Source organism: Rhizophagus irregularis, chromosome 16 (genome assembly GCF_026210795.1).
Source record: "Rhizophagus irregularis chromosome 16, complete sequence".
NCBI lineage: Eukaryota > Fungi > Glomeromycota > Glomeromycetes > Glomerales > Glomeraceae > Rhizophagus > Rhizophagus irregularis.
Window position 1 is genome coordinate 3,727,837 of NC_089444.1, and position 21,991 is coordinate 3,749,827.

At 27.2% G+C, this 21,991-nt stretch overlaps 3 protein-coding genes across 3 annotated transcripts; 1 reads left to right on the forward strand and 2 right to left on the reverse strand.

Moving 5' to 3' along the window:
- Nucleotides 1-1,152: 1,152 nt before the first annotated feature.
- OCT59_008499 (uncharacterized protein) lies at nt 1,153-2,054 on the reverse strand (the record flags this gene model as incomplete). Its single annotated transcript, XM_066142517.1, has 2 exons — nt 1,153-1,171; nt 1,252-2,054. 2 exons carry the CDS (start codon nt 2,052-2,054, stop codon nt 1,153-1,155), a joined length of 822 nt encoding a protein of 273 aa, XP_065999391.1.
- A 2,573-nt stretch (nt 2,055-4,627) lies between these two features.
- Nucleotides 4,628-9,794, forward strand: OCT59_008500 (uncharacterized protein; the record flags this gene model as incomplete). The annotated part of the gene is made up of 13 exons (XM_066142518.1): nt 4,628-4,661; nt 4,854-4,981; nt 5,049-5,456; nt 5,523-5,897; nt 5,968-6,345; nt 6,418-6,801; nt 6,877-7,272; nt 7,353-7,715; nt 7,791-8,180; nt 8,258-8,635; nt 8,711-9,085; nt 9,161-9,541; nt 9,618-9,794. 13 exons carry the CDS (start codon nt 4,628-4,630, stop codon nt 9,792-9,794), a joined length of 4,167 nt encoding a protein of 1,388 aa, XP_065999392.1.
- Nucleotides 9,795-13,846: 4,052 nt separating this feature from the next.
- OCT59_008501 (uncharacterized protein) lies at nt 13,847-15,256 on the reverse strand (the record flags this gene model as incomplete). The annotated part of the gene is made up of 1 exon (XM_025311483.2): nt 13,847-15,256. The coding sequence occupies one exon, from the start codon at nt 15,254-15,256 to the stop codon at nt 13,847-13,849; it is 1,410 nt and encodes a 469-aa protein (XP_025171305.2).
- Nucleotides 15,257-21,991: the final 6,735 nt, after the last annotated feature.

A 21,991-nucleotide genomic window follows, 5' to 3' on the forward strand; every position in this document is an offset into this window, starting at 1 on the left:
GGATTTTAAGTAAAAAAAATATACTTATTATAACTAAAAAAAACCATATAAACATATTTGTTCAAATAAAAAAATATATTTATCTTGATTATATCACCAATCCAAGTCTAAGAGGTGAAAGAACGAAGAAAAAAAAAATTATAAAATCAGAAAAATAACGTAACCTAAAAGAAAAATAAATAATAAATTACCTATACATATATAAGTTAATAAAATAAATATATATATAAAAATAAATAAAAGAATTATATGAAAAAAAATATTAGTACAGATTATAAAGGGAAAAAAAATTAGAAAAAAATTAGAACTAAAATTCACTTTTTTTTTAAAAAAAAAATGAAAAGAAAATATTATTAAAATCTTGGTTTTAAAAAAACCGTAAATAATAATATTATTAAAAAAAAAATTCAGTCTAAAAAAGTGACCGGAAAATTATTAAAAGAAAACTCGATCCAAAAAAAGACTGCGGTGATATGATGACTACCCCAGCGTACCCTACAAAAATGTCACTAAGAAATTAACTAAGTGACAAATAATGTGTGACAAATAGGATTTCACCTCGAAAAAATTATCCCCAAATACTTATGAAAATTTTATTTTATTTTATTTTATTTTAAAAATTTAGACAAAGACGGGAGCCGAGAACGTGAGCTAGACGATTAAAAAAACCGAAAATAAACCCAGACTGAACGAAAGAACCCAACCTCCACTAGAGAAGTCGTCCTGCCTATTAATTACAAACAAACACTAGGCATGACCAGCATTGTCAAAAAACAACCTTAATAAAAAAAAAAGATCCGTATTTTGCTTTCAGCACTTAAGCCGCCACTTGTCAATACTGTCATAAGTGAAATGATTCACACTATTTAAATTGTTTTGAAAAGTACGCAAATAAACACTAACATAAGGGGTAATTTGATGATAATGTGTAAATACGTAAAAATATAAAACGAACTGTCTTAAAAAAAGACTCATTACAAAGTAAAAATCTATATATAAGTGATAAAATGACAAATAAAATCATTTAGCATTTGACCAGCGACCGGGGAGTCAGATGAAGAACCGATCGTGTGTCGAATTCTTTTAATGTGTGGAGGGTGTGAAGCGGGTGTAGAAGAATAAGAAATGATGTTGCGCTTCAAGGGACGATATTCAACGCGTTCCGTTTCGTCTGAGGTATAATTATCTGGAATATCAATAAAGTATTTTTGCCGATGCCTCGGTATCGGCCGCTGTTGATAAGGTACTGACATAAATTCTTGATATTCTCGCCGAAGCCTTCGCCAATTTTTTGATTTGTTTGTAGGTATCGGTCTGGAAGCCCACGTCATATGATCATGGAAGGTATTGTTGTAATTTGTAATCCTTTTGGTTGTGATTAAGCGTCGTTCGGAGTGTTTTGAAGTGGTGCCGTGATAATTGGCAACTGCTGCGTTCACGGCGTTTGGATCAGGACCGCGAACACATATTTTCGGAGGTAAATTTGGATGGTCAGGGTCGTACTGTAAATAATAACTCCAACCGAGACGGGTTGGATCAAAGGAATTATAACCTAGGGCACTTTGAAAAAGGGAATCATTTTCGGGAAGTGGTGGTAAGGAAGGACCAAGGGCAGCGATTTCCGCGGCAGATAAAAATTCAGGAATAGTATTAACCACTACAGGAGAAGAAGGTCCCGGTAAAGATTTCGTAGGTTGAACTGGTAGAATTCTACTAGAGATCGAAGCCGACACATTATCTTTCGAGTCGACAACACCAATGTGAGAGAAGGAGGGAATTTCATAGCTATAATCTTTATGGTCGGGAAAAGACTTGTACCGGAAATTTTTATATTTAAGGTGATGAATAGGTTTATGGATATGTTGAGATCCGAGGAAAAGGAAGCGATAACGTCTTCCGGCGCCGAGCTTGTCGTTAATATTATCCAAAAGATCTGATTTACCAGAACGGAAAACCCTATTACATTTTGGCTTGAAACGGGTCTCTTGTTTACGTCTGGTTCTAGGATTGTCACTAGGGGTGAGTTTAAAATCGTAAAAATGTTTCCTGTACATAACACATTTGGGATGTTTCCGTATGAAATTAGTGCCATTGGCCGTGAAACAAGCAGTATATGTGAGACCAAGGCGGTTAGAAAAAACTTTTTGATGATAGCCACACTGCCAAAGATCAAATAGATGGTTAGCGTGTGAAGATTTTGAGTTAATAAAAGTTGATTCTTCAGACGGTCGAGATTTAAGATTATTATTGATATAATTATGGAAGAATTCTCGTTGATGAGCACCACAAGCACGTCGATTGTCTGACATAACAAATGGGCTAGGCCACGACACCGGGAAGTGATTCTAGAAAGTCCAGGCGCGTAAAAATGGCCACAGGGGATGTAAATACCAAAATAAAATCGATATCGTTTGTAAGAGAAGTTGAAAAAAGTTTTGGTTGATGTGTTTTTCAAGGACTCGTTAGAAGCACGTGACTTAAGTCCAATAATTTCTGACGTATGAGGTTAAAGTATTTGTGCTGAATTCGCCGAGGTAGGACTTTTTGTAAAGTAAAAAAATGCGTAAGCATTTTGCTAAGTTGATATTTGTAATTTGGTAGTACACTCGTGGAGTTGTATCGAATGGGTTTAGAACTCATATGATAATCATTGGTGTGGATCAGTAAATGAAGATTATTGGTGTTTGAAAAAAGATCAGCAAGCTCAAAAAGAAAACTTTTTGAACGCCTAGATTCGTAAATCTTGTTATAACCGGTACGACGATCGGTCATCACATGAAATTTATTCATAGAGACAAGGAAAGTATTTTTCGGTGAAGTAGGTGTATTTTGTAAAATATTTGAAGAAAAAGACGACGAAGCTGTAATATTACTTACAAGCGGGTATGCTAACCGTATCCATATCTCTCAAAGGTCAAGGGTAAAAAGAGGAGGCCTTTCCGTAGAGGCCACCAAGTGGTCCTCACTCCTCGAAGTTTTTGTTTTTTTGGTGAGAAAATTAACGTTTACTGCGGATTATTAGTAAAAAAAACGGAAAGGGGAGAGAGTTCATTAGCTCCTCATACTTATGAAAAATGGAAACAAGGAAGGGTGTGACGCATGTGATAAAAAAAGTCACGTCATTTTTCGTGACATTTCGCTGGGTAAATCTGAATATGATCTGCTGCGGCCGATCACATGGATGGGAACGACTGAAATGAAATACGAAGCTTTTTTCCGGAACGTACATAGCCAATCTAATTGTTATTTGATTTTTTTTTTAACTATTTACTGTATATACCATACGTAATACTGTATATATATTTATTTTCATATCTCATTTTCTTGTATGAATGCAACTGCTTAGTTACCGTTACAAAACACACAGGTACACAGACTTTATTTGTTTGTTTGAAACACAAAATATATTTTTTTATTTGTTGTCACTCAAATTTAATTTTTAACAATTTCCTACATTTTAAAATTACTGTCTTATCTAACTTCTCTATATCAAATATTTATATCAAATATTTTATAGTCGATATGGAACAAAAGTATTTTAGTGATGATATACCGTATTTAAACAAATAAAATTGGAAATTAACGAGTTGCTATCCTAGAAAATATTTTAGGTAATTTTTACGGTACAAGCGCCAATCAGGAACCCACGTTACCTGGCTACTCCGCAGCTCCGTCAGCGGGTGGTTCTATTTCTCTGTCAGCAGGTTGTCTATGAAAAATTCCGGGTACAACCCTTGATGCACCCAGAGTAGTACTCGTGATTTTTACACCACAGTGCATATATGTGACAAAATAATGAGGTACAGCTTGTAACACATTGCAGATCATGACAAAAAAACGGAGGAAAAAAAAGCAAAGAATTCCGCTTCTTATATATTTTGTTTGAAATAAGAAAAATATTATTGCTTTTACTTTATTCTAAAACCTAGTAGCACCAATCACACACAATTTGCGATTAAATGTAATTATTAGTTCTATGCTTTTTGTTATAAATCCCGTCTCTTTATTTAAATTTTTTATAAAACATAAAAGAATTTACTGTACACTGGTACTCTATTTTCATCAAACTTCATTGAATAACGTTTGTACTGGCTAATAAATAGTACGACTATGTTTATTGACTAACCAGTTAGATAAATACACAAATATATTAGTGTTCCAATGTTTATTATTTTCCACATAGTCTATGATCAATTTCACAAAATGAAAAAAAAAATATTCCAGGACAGTTTTGCATGTGACAATTATAAAATAAAAACGTATATTTTACTAGGAACTTTTTTCAAAATCTTTATATATTGTAGCAGTATTATATTTGTTATCTAATTGGTTAATTTTATATTTCTACTAATCCTTACATTCTTCAGAAACTTAAAAATTTTTTCAGTGTTCGCCATTCCTTGTTATCTAAAATAATAACTCATAATTATCAACTCGTTCTACCTAGCACAATTGATGAAACAATAAGTAGGACCCTGCGCAATGTGCAACACGGAGGCTTGCAAAATAACGCGAAGATCTTTTCTTTTTGGGGTAATGACGATCCCTTGTTACCTATTTAACAACGCACTACATATACGAATAAAATTTTATTCGAAAAAAAATATTAGACTGTTTAATATTGAACATGTCTTCTCAAGGCAGTAAAGTCTCTGAAGATAGTAAATATTATTCAAAATACTTAAAGAAAAAATTTATAAACTGGAGCGGAAATGAACAAATTGATGATTTCATTCAAGAAATACAATTAAAAATTAAAGACCGTCATGATATAGTACTTGAATGGATACCATATGATCAATTTGAAAAAATTAAAGAAAAAAGCATAAATAGTTTTGTAACAGTATATTCAGCAATATGGAAGGATGGTCCATTACACAAGAATTGGTTAAAGAATAAATATACAAGAGATACAAATAAAGAAGTTATTTTAAATTGTTTATATTATTCTCAACATCTTATTGAATTCCTAATAAATGAGGTATAAATTTATTATAATATTTTAATTTTAAGTATAGTCTATTAACTTCTTTTTATTTATATTTTAGATTAAAAAGTATGTCTCAGATTATATAAATAAGCGTAAGGTTCATACAAAATTATATGGAATATCACAAAATCCAAATACAAAGGATTATATTTTAGTTCAAAATAATTCCATAAACTTCATAAACTGGATATGCGGTAATGAAAAGGTTGATGATTTTATCCAAGAAATTCAATTGAAAATTAAAGAACATCATGATATAGTATTTGAATGGATACCATATAATCAGTTTTTTGAAATTAAAGAAATAAGCAAAAATGGTTCTATGCCAGTATATTCAGCAATATGGAATAATGATCCGTTACATAATGATTGGTGGAATAGTGTATATGTAAGAGATTCAATTAAAGAAGTAACTTTAAGCTGTTTACATGGCTCACAAAATCCATTTGAATCCCTAGTAAATAAGGTACTTAAAGCATTTTTACATATATTCTAATACCCGTCATAATTATTTATATCTTTTACATTTTAGGTCGAAGAGAGTTCTGCGAAAGGATTTGGCAGTGAGATATATGGAATATCTCAAAATCCAAATACAAATGACTATATTTTGGTTCAAAATTATTTTACCTGGTCAAGTGAAAATGAAGAAATCGATGACTTTATCCAAGAAATGCAATTGAAAATTAAAGATCATTATGATATAGTATTTGAATGGATACCATACAATCAGTTTATAGAAATTAAAGAAACAGGAAAAAATGACTTTATGACAGTATATTCAGCAATATGGAAGAATGGTTCATTACATTATCGGTATGGAAGTTATAAAAGAGATTCAAATAAAGAAATTGCTTTAAAATGCTTACATTACTCACAAAATCCAGTTGAATCCATAATAGATGAGGTATACTACTTCTATATTATATTAAAGTTTCCTTAATATGGTTTATTTAATTTCTTTTATTATGTTTTAGGTTAAAAGACATTTAACAAAAAAATCTAATAATTTTTCTGAAATATATGGAATATCTCAAAATCCAGATACAAATTACTATATTTTGGTTCAAAATTATTTTACCTGGACAAGTGGAAATAAAGAAATCGATGACTTTATCCAAGAAATGCAATTGAAAACCAATAATCTTAATATAGTATTTGAATGGATACCATACAATCAGTTTAATGAAATTAAAGAGACAGGAAAAAATAGTTTGATAACATTATATTCAGCGATATGGAAGGATGGTTCATTACATTATCAGTATGGAAGGTATAAAAGAGATTCAAATAAAGAAATTGTTTTAAAATGCTTGCACAACTCACAAAATCCGGTTGAATCCATAATAAATGAGGTATAATACTTCTATATAAGCATATTTTTATTTAACATTATTTATTTATTTATTTATATTATTGTATTTTAGGTTAAAAATCATTTAAAAAAGCAACCTCCTCATAATTTTTTTGAAATATATGGAATATCTCAGAACCCAGATACAAATGACTATACCTTGGTACAAAATTATTTTACCTGGACGAGTGGAAATGAAGAAATTGATGACTTTATCCAAGAAATAGAATTGAAAACTAATAATCCTGATATAGTATTTGAATGGATTCCATACAATCAGTTTGATGAAATTAAGGAAACAGGAAAAAATGGTTATACGACAGTATATTCAGCAATATGGAAGGATGGTCCATTACATTATCATTATGGAAGATATAAAAGAGATCCAAATAAAGAAATTATTTTAAAATGTTTGCATAGTAACTCCCAAAATCCAGTTGAATCTATAATAAATGAGGTATAGCACTTAAATAAATTATATTAAGTAAACTTTATAATATATATATATATATCTCTAACATTTATTTTTTAGGTTGAAAAACATTTGATAATAAATTCTCATCACGAGTTTTTTGAAATATATGGAATATCACAAAATCCAAGTACAAATGATTATATTTTAATTCAAAATAATTTCATAAATCTCATAAACTGGATAAGTGATAACGTGAAGATTGATGATTTCATCCAAGAAATGGAATTGATAACTAATAATCCTAATATAGTATTCGAATGGATACCATACAATCAATTTGATAAAATTAAAGAAACAGGAAAAAATAAGTTTATGACAGTATATTCAGCAAAATGGAAAGATGGTCCATTACATTTTCATTATGGAAAATATAAAAGAGATTCAAATAAAGAAGTTACTTTAAAATACTTTTATTGCAATTCACAAAATCCAGTTGAATTCCTAATAAGCGAGGTATAAATAAATTTTTAAGTTTATTTAAATTTTTTAATATAATTAATATAATTTATTTATTACCTTTATTAATGTTTTAGATAATAAAATACTGTGAGTTTCTTAAAATATATGGTATATCTCAAAATCCTGTCACAAATGACTATATTTTGGTTCAAAGTCATTTTACCTGGCCAAGTAAAAATGAAAAAATTTACAATTTTATTCAAGAAATGCAATTGAAAATTGAAGACCACCACGAAATTGTTTTTGAATGGATACCATATAATCAGTTTAAAGAAATTAATAAGGAAACAGGAAACAATGTTTCTATAACATTATATTCAGCAATATGGAAGAATGGTCCATTACATTATCAACATGGAAGATACAAAAGAGATTCAGAAATCATTTTAAAATGCTTTCATAATTTGCAAAATCCAGTTGAATCCATAATAAATGAGGTATAACACTTTTAAATAGTACATTAAAGTTTCCTTAATATAATTTATTCAATATTTCTTTTATTTATGTTTTAGGTTAAAAGACACTTGAGTGACTTGACAATAAAATCTCCTTATAATTTTTTTGATATATATGGAATATCTCAGAATCCAGATACAAATGATTATATTTTAGTTCAGAATGATGTTATCTGGACAAGTGAAAATGAAAAAATTGATGATTTTATCCAAAAAATGCAATTGGAAACCAATAATCTTGATATAGTATTTGAATGGATACCATACAGTCAGTTTAATGAAATTAATGAAACTGGAAAAAATGGTTTTATGACAGTATATTCAGCAATATGGAAGAATGGTCCATTATATTATCAACATGGAAGATATATAAGAGATCCAAATAAAGAAATTGCTTTAAAATGTTTGCATAACTCACAAGATCAAGTTGAATCCCTATTAAATGAGGTATGACACTTTATATAGTACATTAATAAAGTTTCCTTAATATAATTTATTCAATATTTCTTTTATTTATGTTTTAGGTTAAAAGGCATTTGACAAAAAAATCTTCTCATAATTTTTTTGAAATATATGGAATATCTCAGAAACCAGATACAAATGATTATATTTTAGTTCAGAATGATTTTATCTGGACAAGTGAAAATGATAAAATTGATGATTTTATCCAAAAAATGCAATTGGAAACCAATAATCTTGATATAGTATTTGAATGGATACCATACAGTCAGTTTAATGAAATTAATGAAACTGGAAAAAATGGTCTTATGACAGTATATTCAGCAATATGGAAGAATGGTCCATTACATTATCAACATGGAAGATATAAAAGAGATTTAGAAGTCATTCTAAAATACTTGCATAATTCATCACAAAATCCAGTTGAATCCATACTAAATGAGGTATGGCACTTTTATATAGTACATTAAAGTTTTTTTAATATAATTTATTCAACATTTCTTTTATTTATGTTTTAGGTTAAAAGACACTTGACAAAAAAATCTCCTCATAATTTTTTTGAAATATATGGAATATCTCAGAAACCAGATACAAATGATTATATTTTAGTTCAGAATGATGTTATCTGGACTAGTGAAAATGAAAAAATTGATGATTTTATCCAAAAAATGCAATTGGAAACCAATAATCTTGATATAGTATTTGAATGGATACCATACAGTCAGTTTAATGAAATTAATGAAACTGGAAAAAATGGTCTTATGACAGTATATTCAGCAATATGGAAGAATGGTCCATTATATTATCAACATGGAAGATATAAAAGAGATTTAGAAGTCATTCTAAAATACTTGCATAATTCACAAAATCCAGTTGAATCCATAATAAATGAGGTATAGCTCTTTTATATAGTAAAAACATTAAAGTTTCATTAATATAATTTATTCAACATTTCTTTTATGGTTTAGGTTAAAAGACATTTGACAATAAAATCTTCTCATAATTTTTTTGAAATATATGGAATATCTCAGAAACCAGATACAAATGATTATATTTTAGTTCAGAATGATGTTAGCTGGACAAGTGAAAATGAAAAAATTGATGATTTTATCCAAAAAATGCAATTGGAAACCAATAATCTTGATATAGTATTTGAATGGATACCATTCAGTCAGTTTGATGAAATTAATGAAACTGAAAAAAATAACCTTATGACAGTATATTCAGCAATATGGAAAAATGGTCCATTATATTATCAACTTGGAAGATATATAAGAGATCCAAATAAAGAAATTGCTTTAAAATGTTTGCATAACTCACAAGATCAAGTTGAATCCTTATTAAATGAGGTATATATAGCACTACTATAAATATTTAAAGTTTTTTTTAATATACTTTATTAATCTCTTTTTTTTTGTGTCTTAGGTTAAAAAACATTTGGCAACAAAACATGAAATTCTTATAATATATGGAATATCACAAAATCCAAATACAAATGATTATATTTTAGTTCAAAATAACATCATAGACTGGATAAGTAGTAATGAAATGATTGATGAATTTATACAAGAATTGCAATTGAAACCAAAAATCTTGATATAGTATTTGAAATACCATGGGGATTGGAATCGATTTGACTAAAATCGATTTAATCAAAAATCAAATCGTATCTAATAGAATCGATTAATCAAATCTAAAATCAAATCCAATAAATCGAATTTTTTATATTTTGGCGCAGCAAATATAATCTTGCTGTTTCTATAACCACGCCACATCGTGATGGCTTTTTGACCAGTAATAATTAGATATTAGACAATTAGACAATTGAGAATTTAATCAAACATTATCCAATCAAGTTAATTGTGGCTAATGTTTAATTAATTAAAAAAAAATTTTTTTTATTAATAGATAATTTCGAGTTCAGGGGCATGGATCAACATTTGGCCAGAATTAAATATAATTCTATAATGCGGGCCAAAAATATCTACTGCATATTTATGCATATTTTTTTATTATAATGATAACAAATTTCGACTTTTTATATAATAATTACTTTAGCTAATAGATTTTCAGGGTTTTTATTCAGTGAAAAAATAAAATCATTTTACTTTTTAATCAAAAACTTCCAAATTTTATAATAAAGATTATCTTAGTATTTTAATTAAAATCCACCTAAAATTTTGTGTTGCCGGGATCGTTGCATCACGAAAATGTTTAAAAAACGATTTTTTGTAAAATTACTGAGAAACGATTAATCGATTCTTAAATCGAAAGTATCTATCTAATCTAGCAAAGAATAATTACTAGCGTACCGTGAACTCCTAAACGTAACTATATTGTTATGATTCTAAAGATCTGTGAGATCATTTCTAAACCAAACCATATCAAATCTATCCCCTGATTCCACAATATATCCAACCCACCTATTAAAAAGCGTCTAAACTAAATTTATTTTTTACTTTATTTTTTTTTATTTTTTATTTTTTTAAATTGTAGTGCATTTCTTTATTAACTATTGCGAGTGTACATTTGAAATACCTAGTACCACGGACTCCACAGTCACGCTTTCTCACTTACCTTTTTGCCTGCTTTTTTAATTGTCCTCGTTATTCCTTCCTTTTTTTCCATTTAATAATTTCTTTACATCTTTCATTCCAAATATATCGTCGAGCATATTCTTTAATATTAAGCACAAATTCTCAAATTCTTGAATAGCATCCCTGAATATCCTGTCATTAATATCTAAATAGAGTTTTTTATTGACAATACCCTTGACCGTTTCGTGAAAAATTCTTCCGTTAAAATCATCATTGATCTTTCATTTAATATTTGTAACAATTTGGCATGATAGTTGAATATTATCCTGAATTCATTTTCATCTAATCTGCATTTCAACTTTTCAAACGTCTCATTAATAATTTGTATTATTGTAATATTCATTTTCTCTGCAAATCCATATATGCGTTCACGTTTCAATCGTTGTATAGCACCGACAGCATAAACTACTTTCAAAAATCTCTGGGTTACGTTTATTTAATCAGTAGAATCTCTAGATAATTTTTTAAAGCGTATTAGATGTTTTCATTGTTTGAACTAGAAATGTCTCCTTTAAAATCTTTCATAATTATATTTAGCGATGCTGACCAGTCTAATATCAATATCTTTAATATTAATCCTACATGATCAATTAATATCCAACGCAAGCCAATCCGCTTTATATTTTAATTGGTTGATGTTTTTCATAAATTCTCGTGGAAGATTTAATTATCGTGTTATTCCAAAATACCAAATATTCCCACGTATAATCATTGTTAATAATAATTTTGCTTATAATTTTTCGTTGTTATCGAATAATGCCGCTTTGCATGCTCTATCAGCTAAATCGTTACCCAAATTATTTGGATGACTTTTAACTTTAAGAATAGAAATTTCAAGTTTGTTATCTTTAATAACCGTGAGAGAGAGAGATTAAGAAGATGTACTTAGGCAGTGACACATTTGTGATCACGTGCAACCAATCATTTTCTTTATAAATTGTGTAATCTAAGATTTTGAGCGTCAATAAAATGTCATTGCCCTGAATATTTTTATTTTTTACTAAGGTATAAATTGTTATTAGCATATTTAAATATACTTTACATATTTAATATATTTCTAGTTTTTAGTGCGTAAAAATCATTATTTTGTTCTTTAATTACGAAACCAAGTTTTATTTTTATTTTAAACTACTTAAGTCGAAAATTTTAAATAAGATTTCTCAACTGTCGTTTGTGTGTATTTAAAAATACTCTGTTAAGAAAAGACTAAAGAAAATCTCTATTTATCTGTTTAGAAATTTACATAGTAATCAATCTTGCTTTATTGATCACTTTAATATTTTGTGAATTTAATAAATAAAATCACTTGACTAAAGATCGCTTCTTTTTACTTAGAATCTCATCTCAAAATATGGCGAATGATGAGTTTAAGCTTCAACTTGCTCAAGCCGGTTTATGTTATTAACTAAATTAATAAATATGATATATAGTCTTTGATATCATTAAAACCATGACTTTATCTGAAAGGAATGTGTATTTTTATAACAATTTGTTTTTTATCAATTAAAAGCAATTGAACAAACGATCTATTTGAATACAATAAAAGAATAAAAATTAGCTAATTGAAAAATTTGTAAAATTATATGAAACCTTTTCGTATGTAAATTTTAAATCAGATCAGCTTGTATGAGTCGTATATTAATAATAAACTTTATAAAATACTATTTAATCATTATTATACTTGCAATAATAATGTAATCATATCTCAATCATTTAGAAACTTTTATTCTTTCACATACATACAGTGTGTTAAGAAAAATAAATGATGACTCCGAAGACATATGAAGAAAAATATTTGCCCATCTATTAGATTCTTTAGGCACTTGTATATCTAATATAATTTTTGCTTGTAAGACAAGTTTGATATTAGCACATCAATATATAATTCCTTTTATCTAGTCAATTTATAGCAAATAAGTTTTTTTTTTGTTTTTTTATGTAATATTTATCATGAATAATTAGTAAGCGACATATAATTTGAAGAACTGACGGATAAAGATTTATTATTTGAGTATACGAGGTTGTATGTTATACAAAGTTTAATTTTGGGAAAAATTGTTATTAATTCGCTTTAAAAACTATTTTCAATGGTTTTCATAATCTTACATTAAGAAATCCAAAATATTATTAGAAATATTTACGAACAAATTATCCTTCTTAGTGTGAAATTTATGATAAATATAATTAATTATCCCACGGTTCCTAGTTAAAATTTGTGATTTTTTTCTTAATATTCTCACGGGTGGTGTTTATTTTAAAAGATGGGTAAAAAGTCTATCAATATTGGAATAAAAAGTCAATTAAAATAAATATATTAAAGGGCTTTATGGTACGGATACCGTGAGATAAATCAGTTATTTCACGGAGTCACTGGAATATTTTTCGGCTGCGCCGTGAAAGTCATTGATATCTACAGTTCCCCGTGAAATAACTATTACGCACAAGAAATCTATAATCTATTACTAGTTTACTACTGTACATTCTCAAATTAACGATACTTTAAATTTATTCACTTATTGTTAATTTCTCATGTATTGGTTGTGTTCCATAATATAGTTTAAATGAATCAAAATGTTAATAGTTTACAAACTGCTTTATTTTGATTAAAGGATATAATTTATAAGTTATAACAGAATTCATTATAGTATATTTTATCGAAAATGGAACGACAATATTAATGGCTGCAGTAAAAATTTGGAAAATATGTAATGCATTTTTATTATAATTTAAGTATGATATCATTACAGTTTATAAAGATCTATAGTAAAGCTTGTTATATCGTGATGCAAAAAAAAAAACAAAATTGCTTTAGATGTAATCCGGATATGCATTATAAAAATTTAAATTCGTATCTATTGATTTAAAAGTTTTGTAAGTAATTAGTTGAAACTTCGATTTTATTTTTCAAATTTTAATAATTTAATTTCACTGTCTTATAAATAAATGATTTAATCCTTTACTATCTAATTTACTATTGATAGAAGTTAAAAAATAGTTGTAACTATAATAATTTGCTACTTTATAATTTACTCGTCTGATAAAAAGTAATGGCTATTTTTAATTTTGTATTTGTAGTAACATAATTATTTGAAATAAAGTAAGTATTACTTGATAAAGTAAAACTAGATTCTTTGGAGAAGATTCTGAAGTGGATTCTGACTTGTTTGAAGGTGACGAAGGTGACGAAGGTGAAAAAGGTGACAAAGGCGACAAAGGTGACGAAGGTGACGAAGGTGACGAAGGTGTCCCTTTCGGTTTAAAAGTCTCTATGTTTATTGTTTTAATTTCTGAATCAAATCCATAACCATCTATTTTAAGAGTTCCATTTGTATTGATATAAAATAAATCTCCATCTATTATTACACCTCCTGAATTTTCCCTTTGAAAATAATATTTAATTACATTAACATCAACATCAGTCATTTTAACAACTTGTCCGCTTTTGCTCAGTCTATCTGCTTTACAAGTAATTTTGATTTTTGCATTAAAGGGTGCTACAAGATCAACCTTATCTACATTAGCAATGACTTGTACTGAGGTATAAGGTGGTACAATGACTTTGTGTTGAATATGGTATGAAACTTTATCTGTTACACTACCTTTGTTTCTTTCTTCAACTGTCGATTTAATCTCACCTTCAATCCCTCCACTAACACCTGCTTTCAACTGTAATATATCAAAAACACTTACACCAATTTCAAAATGTAAATCAATATGTGCACCAATTTTAAATGACTCTGATCTTCTGATTTCCAAAGAAAAACTATTTGATTTTGTTTCTATTCTATCAACCGTTTGTTCTATAGTTACGTTAGTTGGATTCAAAATTTTATTATTACCACTTAAAAGGTTAATTTGTTTTTTGTTACGATTTCGTGTATCATCATAATTTAAATCAAAGTCCGTTATTACTGTAGTTAATTCATAATTGATGGGTTCAAATAGCCATTGTTGATGAAGATTATCCTTATCAGAAGGTAAGATATAAACTTTTGTACCATTACTATCTATGGCAATTAAACTATTACGAGTTTCATCTTTCATATTAGCGATATTATATGTATTATTTCTGATTTTTCTAAATGTCCAGTGTTGATTTTCATTAGTAATGAAATTATTTTGATGGCTACTGACATATGCTACATCACCATTGTTATCTAAATTTGTACCTGATCCTATATTTACAATATTATAGATATTGTCTTTAACCTTTCGTAATGACCAACGTTGATACGGATCAGAATCATTAGATTGAGCTACTGTAACATATTCATCAGAACTAACTAAGTTCAAGTCTGACATGTTATGAACAATGTTATATATTATTCCTTCTAAAAGATCATAGTCTTCAGGGACATCAGTAATAACTCGATCATTAGGAATTAAAGAACCATATGTAGAAATCGTAAAGAATAGGAAAAACTCTAAAAGATAATAAAGAAATTCACTATTTTTTGTTACTTTCATGGTTTTAAATTAGAAAAGTGAATTATGAGGAGGAAAATGTGAATATGTAGTCTATATTTATTTAACACCACGGCCACATAATATCAGAATAAATAGTTAATATATAGTATAATAAGTTCTTTATGTTATTATTCTTATTTGCGTAAAAGTTGGCTTAGTAGCTATCTATTAATCTGCTTATCCCGTTTCCTCTAGCACAGTTTTGCCATTAATATAAAAAAGCTGTTATTTATTATCTTTTATTATTTAACATTTGAAGGCTATTATTTCTTTTTCATTGGAAACGCAAAAGTTGGCTTGGCTACTATTAATTTATTTATCCGTTCTTCGTTACGGTTTTGTTTAATTCAAAACAACATTTTTTTGGAAAAACAAGTTGGACTGAAATGACTTAGCTATAAATCCGTATCCTTAGGCCTCGCGGCTTCATTATTAAGACATCAAAAGTTGTTTTTCTTTTAAAAAAACATAATTTTGGGCTGATCTGACTTAGCCATTTAATCTGTTGACCCGTATCCGGGTTTAACATTATTAAGACATCAAAAGTTGTTTTGTTTTTTTAAAAAAAACATAATTTTGGGCTGATCTGACTTAGCAATTAAGCTTACCCGTATCCGGGTTTAAAATTATTAATACATGTTGCAAATCAATATCTTGTTTTGGTAACACAAGTTGGGCTGATCCCAACTTAGCCATTTATCTATTTATCCGTATCCTTATATCACTAGTCCTATAAAACAAATATTTTTTAAAAAAATTTAAAAACAAAAAAATCGAAAAAAGTGAAAATATTGAAAGTATTGACATTTAACATTGAAGTATCTGATACTGAATTGTCGGATATTTTATATAGAGAAATTTGAGAAATCTCTTTTATATTGATTTATCGTTATACGGTATATAACAATGTGATTGGTTGGTTGTGTAGTATAAATTTCCTTTTACGGGGGACGTCTAATGCGAAGCTGGGTCACGTAATTTATAATGTGAGCCAATGTACAAGCACAAAGCTACGATTTCAAAATTTTTTTTTCAGAAATTTTTTTTTTAAAAAAAAAACCATAAAAATTTCATGATTTTTAAAAATTCCATGAATAAATAAAAATTCAAAAAACTTCTAACGTAGAAATAAAAATCTCTGTTCTCTCAACATCATCCTCCTCTCCTCTTCGACACTCCAGTATCTGTCACAGATTCTTTCAGTTAATTCGAACACAGTAAGTTTCGACCTTCAGCTTTATTTTGTTGCTCTGTTTGTACAAACCCATCACTAACTCACGATGTTTGTATACTTCAAACCTGTTCTCCTCAAATATATTCTGGAACATCTTCCATACGTCAGCAGTTAATAATTTCACTAGTGTTTCGATCCGTGACCGGGTTCAACTGGATGAACCCGTATAATTTTATTTTCAGTTTTTATCTGGATAAATATCCGGTTAAAAATATCCGGTTTTGAACCGGAATCCCGGATAATAAATTCTTGAAAAAAAAAATCAAAAATTCGATTTTTAATTTTGAGATCGATAACACCATAATAGTAGTGACGCCTGGCGCGGAAATTTGATGAACATAATTTTAACGGAAAATCGAACTTTTTTTATATACCATTATTATTATAATTTTGTGTAAAATATTTATAATTTTTATGCTTTATTATGCTTCATTTTATCTGTTTTCATATTTATTGTAATACATTTATTGTGAAAAAAATATTTACATTTTTTTTTACAAATTTTCAAAAAATTTAAAAATTGGTAGCATAATTTAGGTAAAAGTCATAATGTCGACCGAAATTATAATTTGATTTAACCAAACTTTTACGTCGGTGTTATTCATGATTCATCAGAACATTTCATTAGACTATTTTGTAATGTTGCATAAATAAATTTATTTGTCTTTGTTATTATTATACGTTCTACTATACTTTTTTTCTTTAATGATTTTTCAGCTATTTTACTTTTTACTTCTATTAGAACTCCGAACGCCGAACGACCGAACGAGTAGAATAATCTTGTAGATCTTGTCTTTTATGAATAATGCCGGTCAAATTTTTATTACCTTTTTAGATACTGACTCACATTATCTTAATTCCGACCCTGAAGAAATACGTACAATAGACTACTCTTTGATCTGACCTCTATATATTCCGGATTCTCTTATTATTTTTTTTCATTAAATAAACATGAAAATGACTTGTAGAAATTGTTTTAGAAATATATTTACTTATTAAGTATTTTTAATATCATATATTTATATAAAATTTCGTACACCATGTCTCGCATGAGTTTTTTTTTTTCATTCATAGCGTAAGACATTATACAACAGAAAAAAAGGCTGAAGGCATGATGATAATTAAGCTGACCAATTATAACCTTGGTGGCTCTATTTTTCTCCTAGCCAGTAGATGGAAGATGAAGATGATACAATTGACGTTATGGTGGAACAAATAGGTTAATAAAGATACGATTTATTTATTTATTAGTTATCATTTTGACCATTATTCGCTATGAAAAAAATTTCGTTTATTGTTCTATATTTTTTTTTAATTGTTCTTATTAACATTAAAATGTTTGTTATTTCTACTGAAATCGTTTACACGAATGAGTTTATTAATGGTATATTTGATAATTTTTACAGGTGAGGCGAATAACAATGAACTCCATCTTATGTTGAGGGGGACCCTAAGGTATTTTTAAAAATTAATTTTGAAAATATATGATGTGTTAGTTTTTTATTTTTTATAAACTGAAATTCTTTGCTTTAATAATGGCCTATTTGATGATAAATTACGTCTATTATTCCAGTAATTTCCGAAGGATTGAAAGAAATACAGCTCATATCATCTATTCCACACACTTCTGTATCTTTTTATTCCTTAACAATATATTTTTACTGAACCAAATCGTTATGTCGTTAATGAAGTTATACCTACAACTACTGCTACGCCTAAAAGAAAAGTTGCATTCGCCGTTGAAGATTATTTAAAAGTTTTAGCAGAAATAAAACACATGAGAAAACAAATCAAAAGATAGAAACTCTATTAGAATTAAAGAAAATGTCAAAGTAGTAATTATGTAATATAATATAAATAACCAAAAATTGAAAGTGCTATTAATAACATTATTTGCATAAAAAAAATTTGAGGTCACCACAAAGTTATTTCATTGTTTTTACGAAATATAAAGGAAAAACATTAGTAATATAAGATATTCAATAATCGTAATTTTTATTTAAGTACGGAAAAATTTTGGAACCCACAAACTAATCTGGCTATCTGACCCATGACATTAAAAAAAATGATATTCTGAGTATAATGACGGATCAATAAACGAATAAAAGAATAAAAGCATTTATGTATTTTTCTGATATTAATGGTAGTCCGCTTAAATCATTAAAGATTTTTAATCATATTTAATGTAAACCCGCAACGATATTTTCTTGACTATTTCCTTTTTAGAAAAATAATACTTGTTACAATATGTCATCAAAACACTGTCACGAGTTTAAATGACATTTAAGATATAAATAAAATACATATATTTATTATAAATTCCAAAGCGAATGAAAAGAATTAAAAATGAATTTTCTTTTTTTTATCACTAAAATTATCCATATTGTTACCACCTATTTGGGTGACAAACGAAAAAGTGAAATATAGGTAAATTAACAGGTATCTCAGGAATTATCTGTCGGTACTGCCTCTCTGCGCGTCTGTAGCGACCAATTCACAATGAAAATATACGCGAATCGGTTAAAATAATAAAGTTTTAGAAAAAGACAAATTTGAATTAGAAATTCAAATGGTACATAAAGGAAATTTAGAGAACAATCGATAAATATCGGTTTTATTAATGAGTTACAGGATACACGCTCTCTATCGTCATGAAAAGCTATTTTTATAAAGAATTTTCATCTATAGATCGGTAAAAATCTAGATTTCTAATTGTGACTCATTGACATTCATTTAAATTTGTCCAACACAATTTGGAATCTAAATATGTATTCATTCAGATAAAATGGAATCTAAATATGTAGGTTTAGAATCTAACTCAATAAAAACTTAATAAATTCTTAATGATATTCAATACATATTGATATACAATATAAAAATAAAAAAAAATAACAATAAAAATAAATAAGTAATAATAAATAAATAATAATAACATAATAAAATATCCTCCTAGATAACAATCACCAATTCCAACTGTCACCTGATTTCGCGTAACAATATTATCAATTTATCATCCAATCTTTCATTTTAATTTTATTTGTAAATTCATGAAACCCTTCACAATGAAAAAATAACATTCGAAAGCTCTTGGTCTGAATAACAAAAATGTATTTTACCATTATACAGTATATAACGAACCTCAGGAACTATATCGACTTCATGATCGATATCAAACTAATTAAAGGCATTATAACTATCCAAGCAATGTATAAGGTCATATTCTTTATTAAACAGTTTCTTCGTATTTCTTTCTGATCTCGTCAACGTTCGCATAATAATAACTAAAAATTCCAGATAAATAAATAGATAAATTAGATCTATTAATTGTATTAATTAATTTTAGTAATTTATCTTACATGATATCAGGAACCAATCAGTCCGACGTCTTTGATGCGGTAGTGAATAAAACAATTCAATGTCTTTTAAAATCTGTGAAAATAAATAAATAAGTCTAAATTGTAATATTTTATTAATAAATAGTATATTAAGACTTTTATTTTTACTTATTTTACTAACCTCGGCTTTTTGTGACAAATAAAACTCGATCATTATCTTTTTCAATAGCATTGTTTAAAAGTCCAATGAATAAATTCATTAGATATATAACAATGACAAATGTAAAAATGACCATTAATACAATTAAAACTGTATTGTCTTTAGGTGACCATGCATCCAATGAGTTTTTGTCTAATAAAACTAAGAATGAATGAGCAAAACTAATAATAATAAGGAATAAGATAAAAAGAAATGAAAATATTGTCCAACGCCAATTATGATAGCAAAGTAAATTCCAAAAGTTTCAAATGCTCGAAAGAAAAATAAAAATTTGATATCAAGTAAAAGGCAAGAAATTGAAATTAAAGGAATGACTTTAATATCAGTACAAATCCAATAAATTGATGTTATTGTAGGTAATAAATGAGCACCCAAATCTATAAATAATATAAAGTTAAATTAATTTCTTAAATAGTATTTAGCATTATAACAATACATACCAAAAAAATTCCAAACATTAAACCATTGTTTTGGATTCCAAATAAATTGTCGAATTTCAAATGATAAATGAATAAATCCAAATATAATTGATGAAATTAAAAGATCTTCTCTTGCTTTTGCATTAATTACTTTGGATGAAACTGTTGAAGCCAAGGTGAAGCATATAAGAAAAATCGTAAATAAGAACCAAATAGCAGCATAATAATATCGACCAAATAACCTCCATTTAAAATTAATAATAGCTTCTCCATTCCAAGATTTATAAAATTTATCATTAATTCATGTCTTTGAAAAAGGACTAGATTTGGGATTAAAGAGTTCTATAAATAGATTATATTCTTTTGGATATGTTACATAATTAGGAAAGGGAACGAAGAGTTTAAGTTTTGGCTTTTTATCTAGTTTGAATTTTGTAATTAATTTTGTAATTAATTTTGGAACAAATTCTAACAATATTAAAATAAAAGGAATAGTGATAAAGAGAACAACGAAAACTAAAGCAGTTATTAAAAAACCAGTATCTGGTTTTGTAGTTGCAAGTGCAATAAATATTACCATCATGATTGGAATAAAAATACAACATTTTTTATACACCAAAATTTTTTAGTACACCAAATACCACAACTAACAAAATCTTTACAAACACTATTAAAGATGGAATTACGTGTTTCTAATTCCATACATAAAGAATGAAGATGGTCAAAGTTATTATAAATATATTCATCTGATAACTTAGGAAAAATCTTTTTTTCCATTTTTTCTAATTTATCATAATAATTTAACAAGAAATCAGAATATTTTTGACCTAAACGATTCATATTCTTACATATTATTGATAATATGTAAATATTAAGATTTTGATTTTCTTTATAATATTCTAGAGTTTTTTCAATAATATCTTTTATTAAATCTTCATTATTTTTTTCAATGGCTAACTTTAATAATCTAATTCCATAACGTGTTAAAAAATCCTTTTGACTCAATAAATATAAAATCCACTGCTTTTTCAAGTTATCTGTAGGATTAACAATTTCATCAATTTCATAAGAATTTAATCTAGACTTAGTTGCATATTCCAAAAATTCAATATTAAAGCATTTTTTTTGTATTTTGTATCCCATATCTAATGTGTAAATATATAATTCTCTTTTTTTGTATGTTTTTTTGTGTGTTCTTTTGTGTGGTTCTATGAATTTTTTATAACAATATGATCCTTTTTTGCCTTTTTCATCACAGCCTCCATAAAATAATAATGTGTTGTCACAAACTTTCTTATATTTCCACTCTTCACACTTCAATTTTGTATCATATGAATATATCTTTTTACCATTTGATATTAATATTAAGGAATATTCATCATGATTTTTGTTCTTTTTTCTTACTTCTTTTATTAATTCATTTTTATTTTGTTCTTTCTTCACTTCATTTTGTTTTTTTATTAAATCTATGTAATGTTCTATAAACTGATCTTCATCACTAAATTTTTTAATGTTATAAAATATATT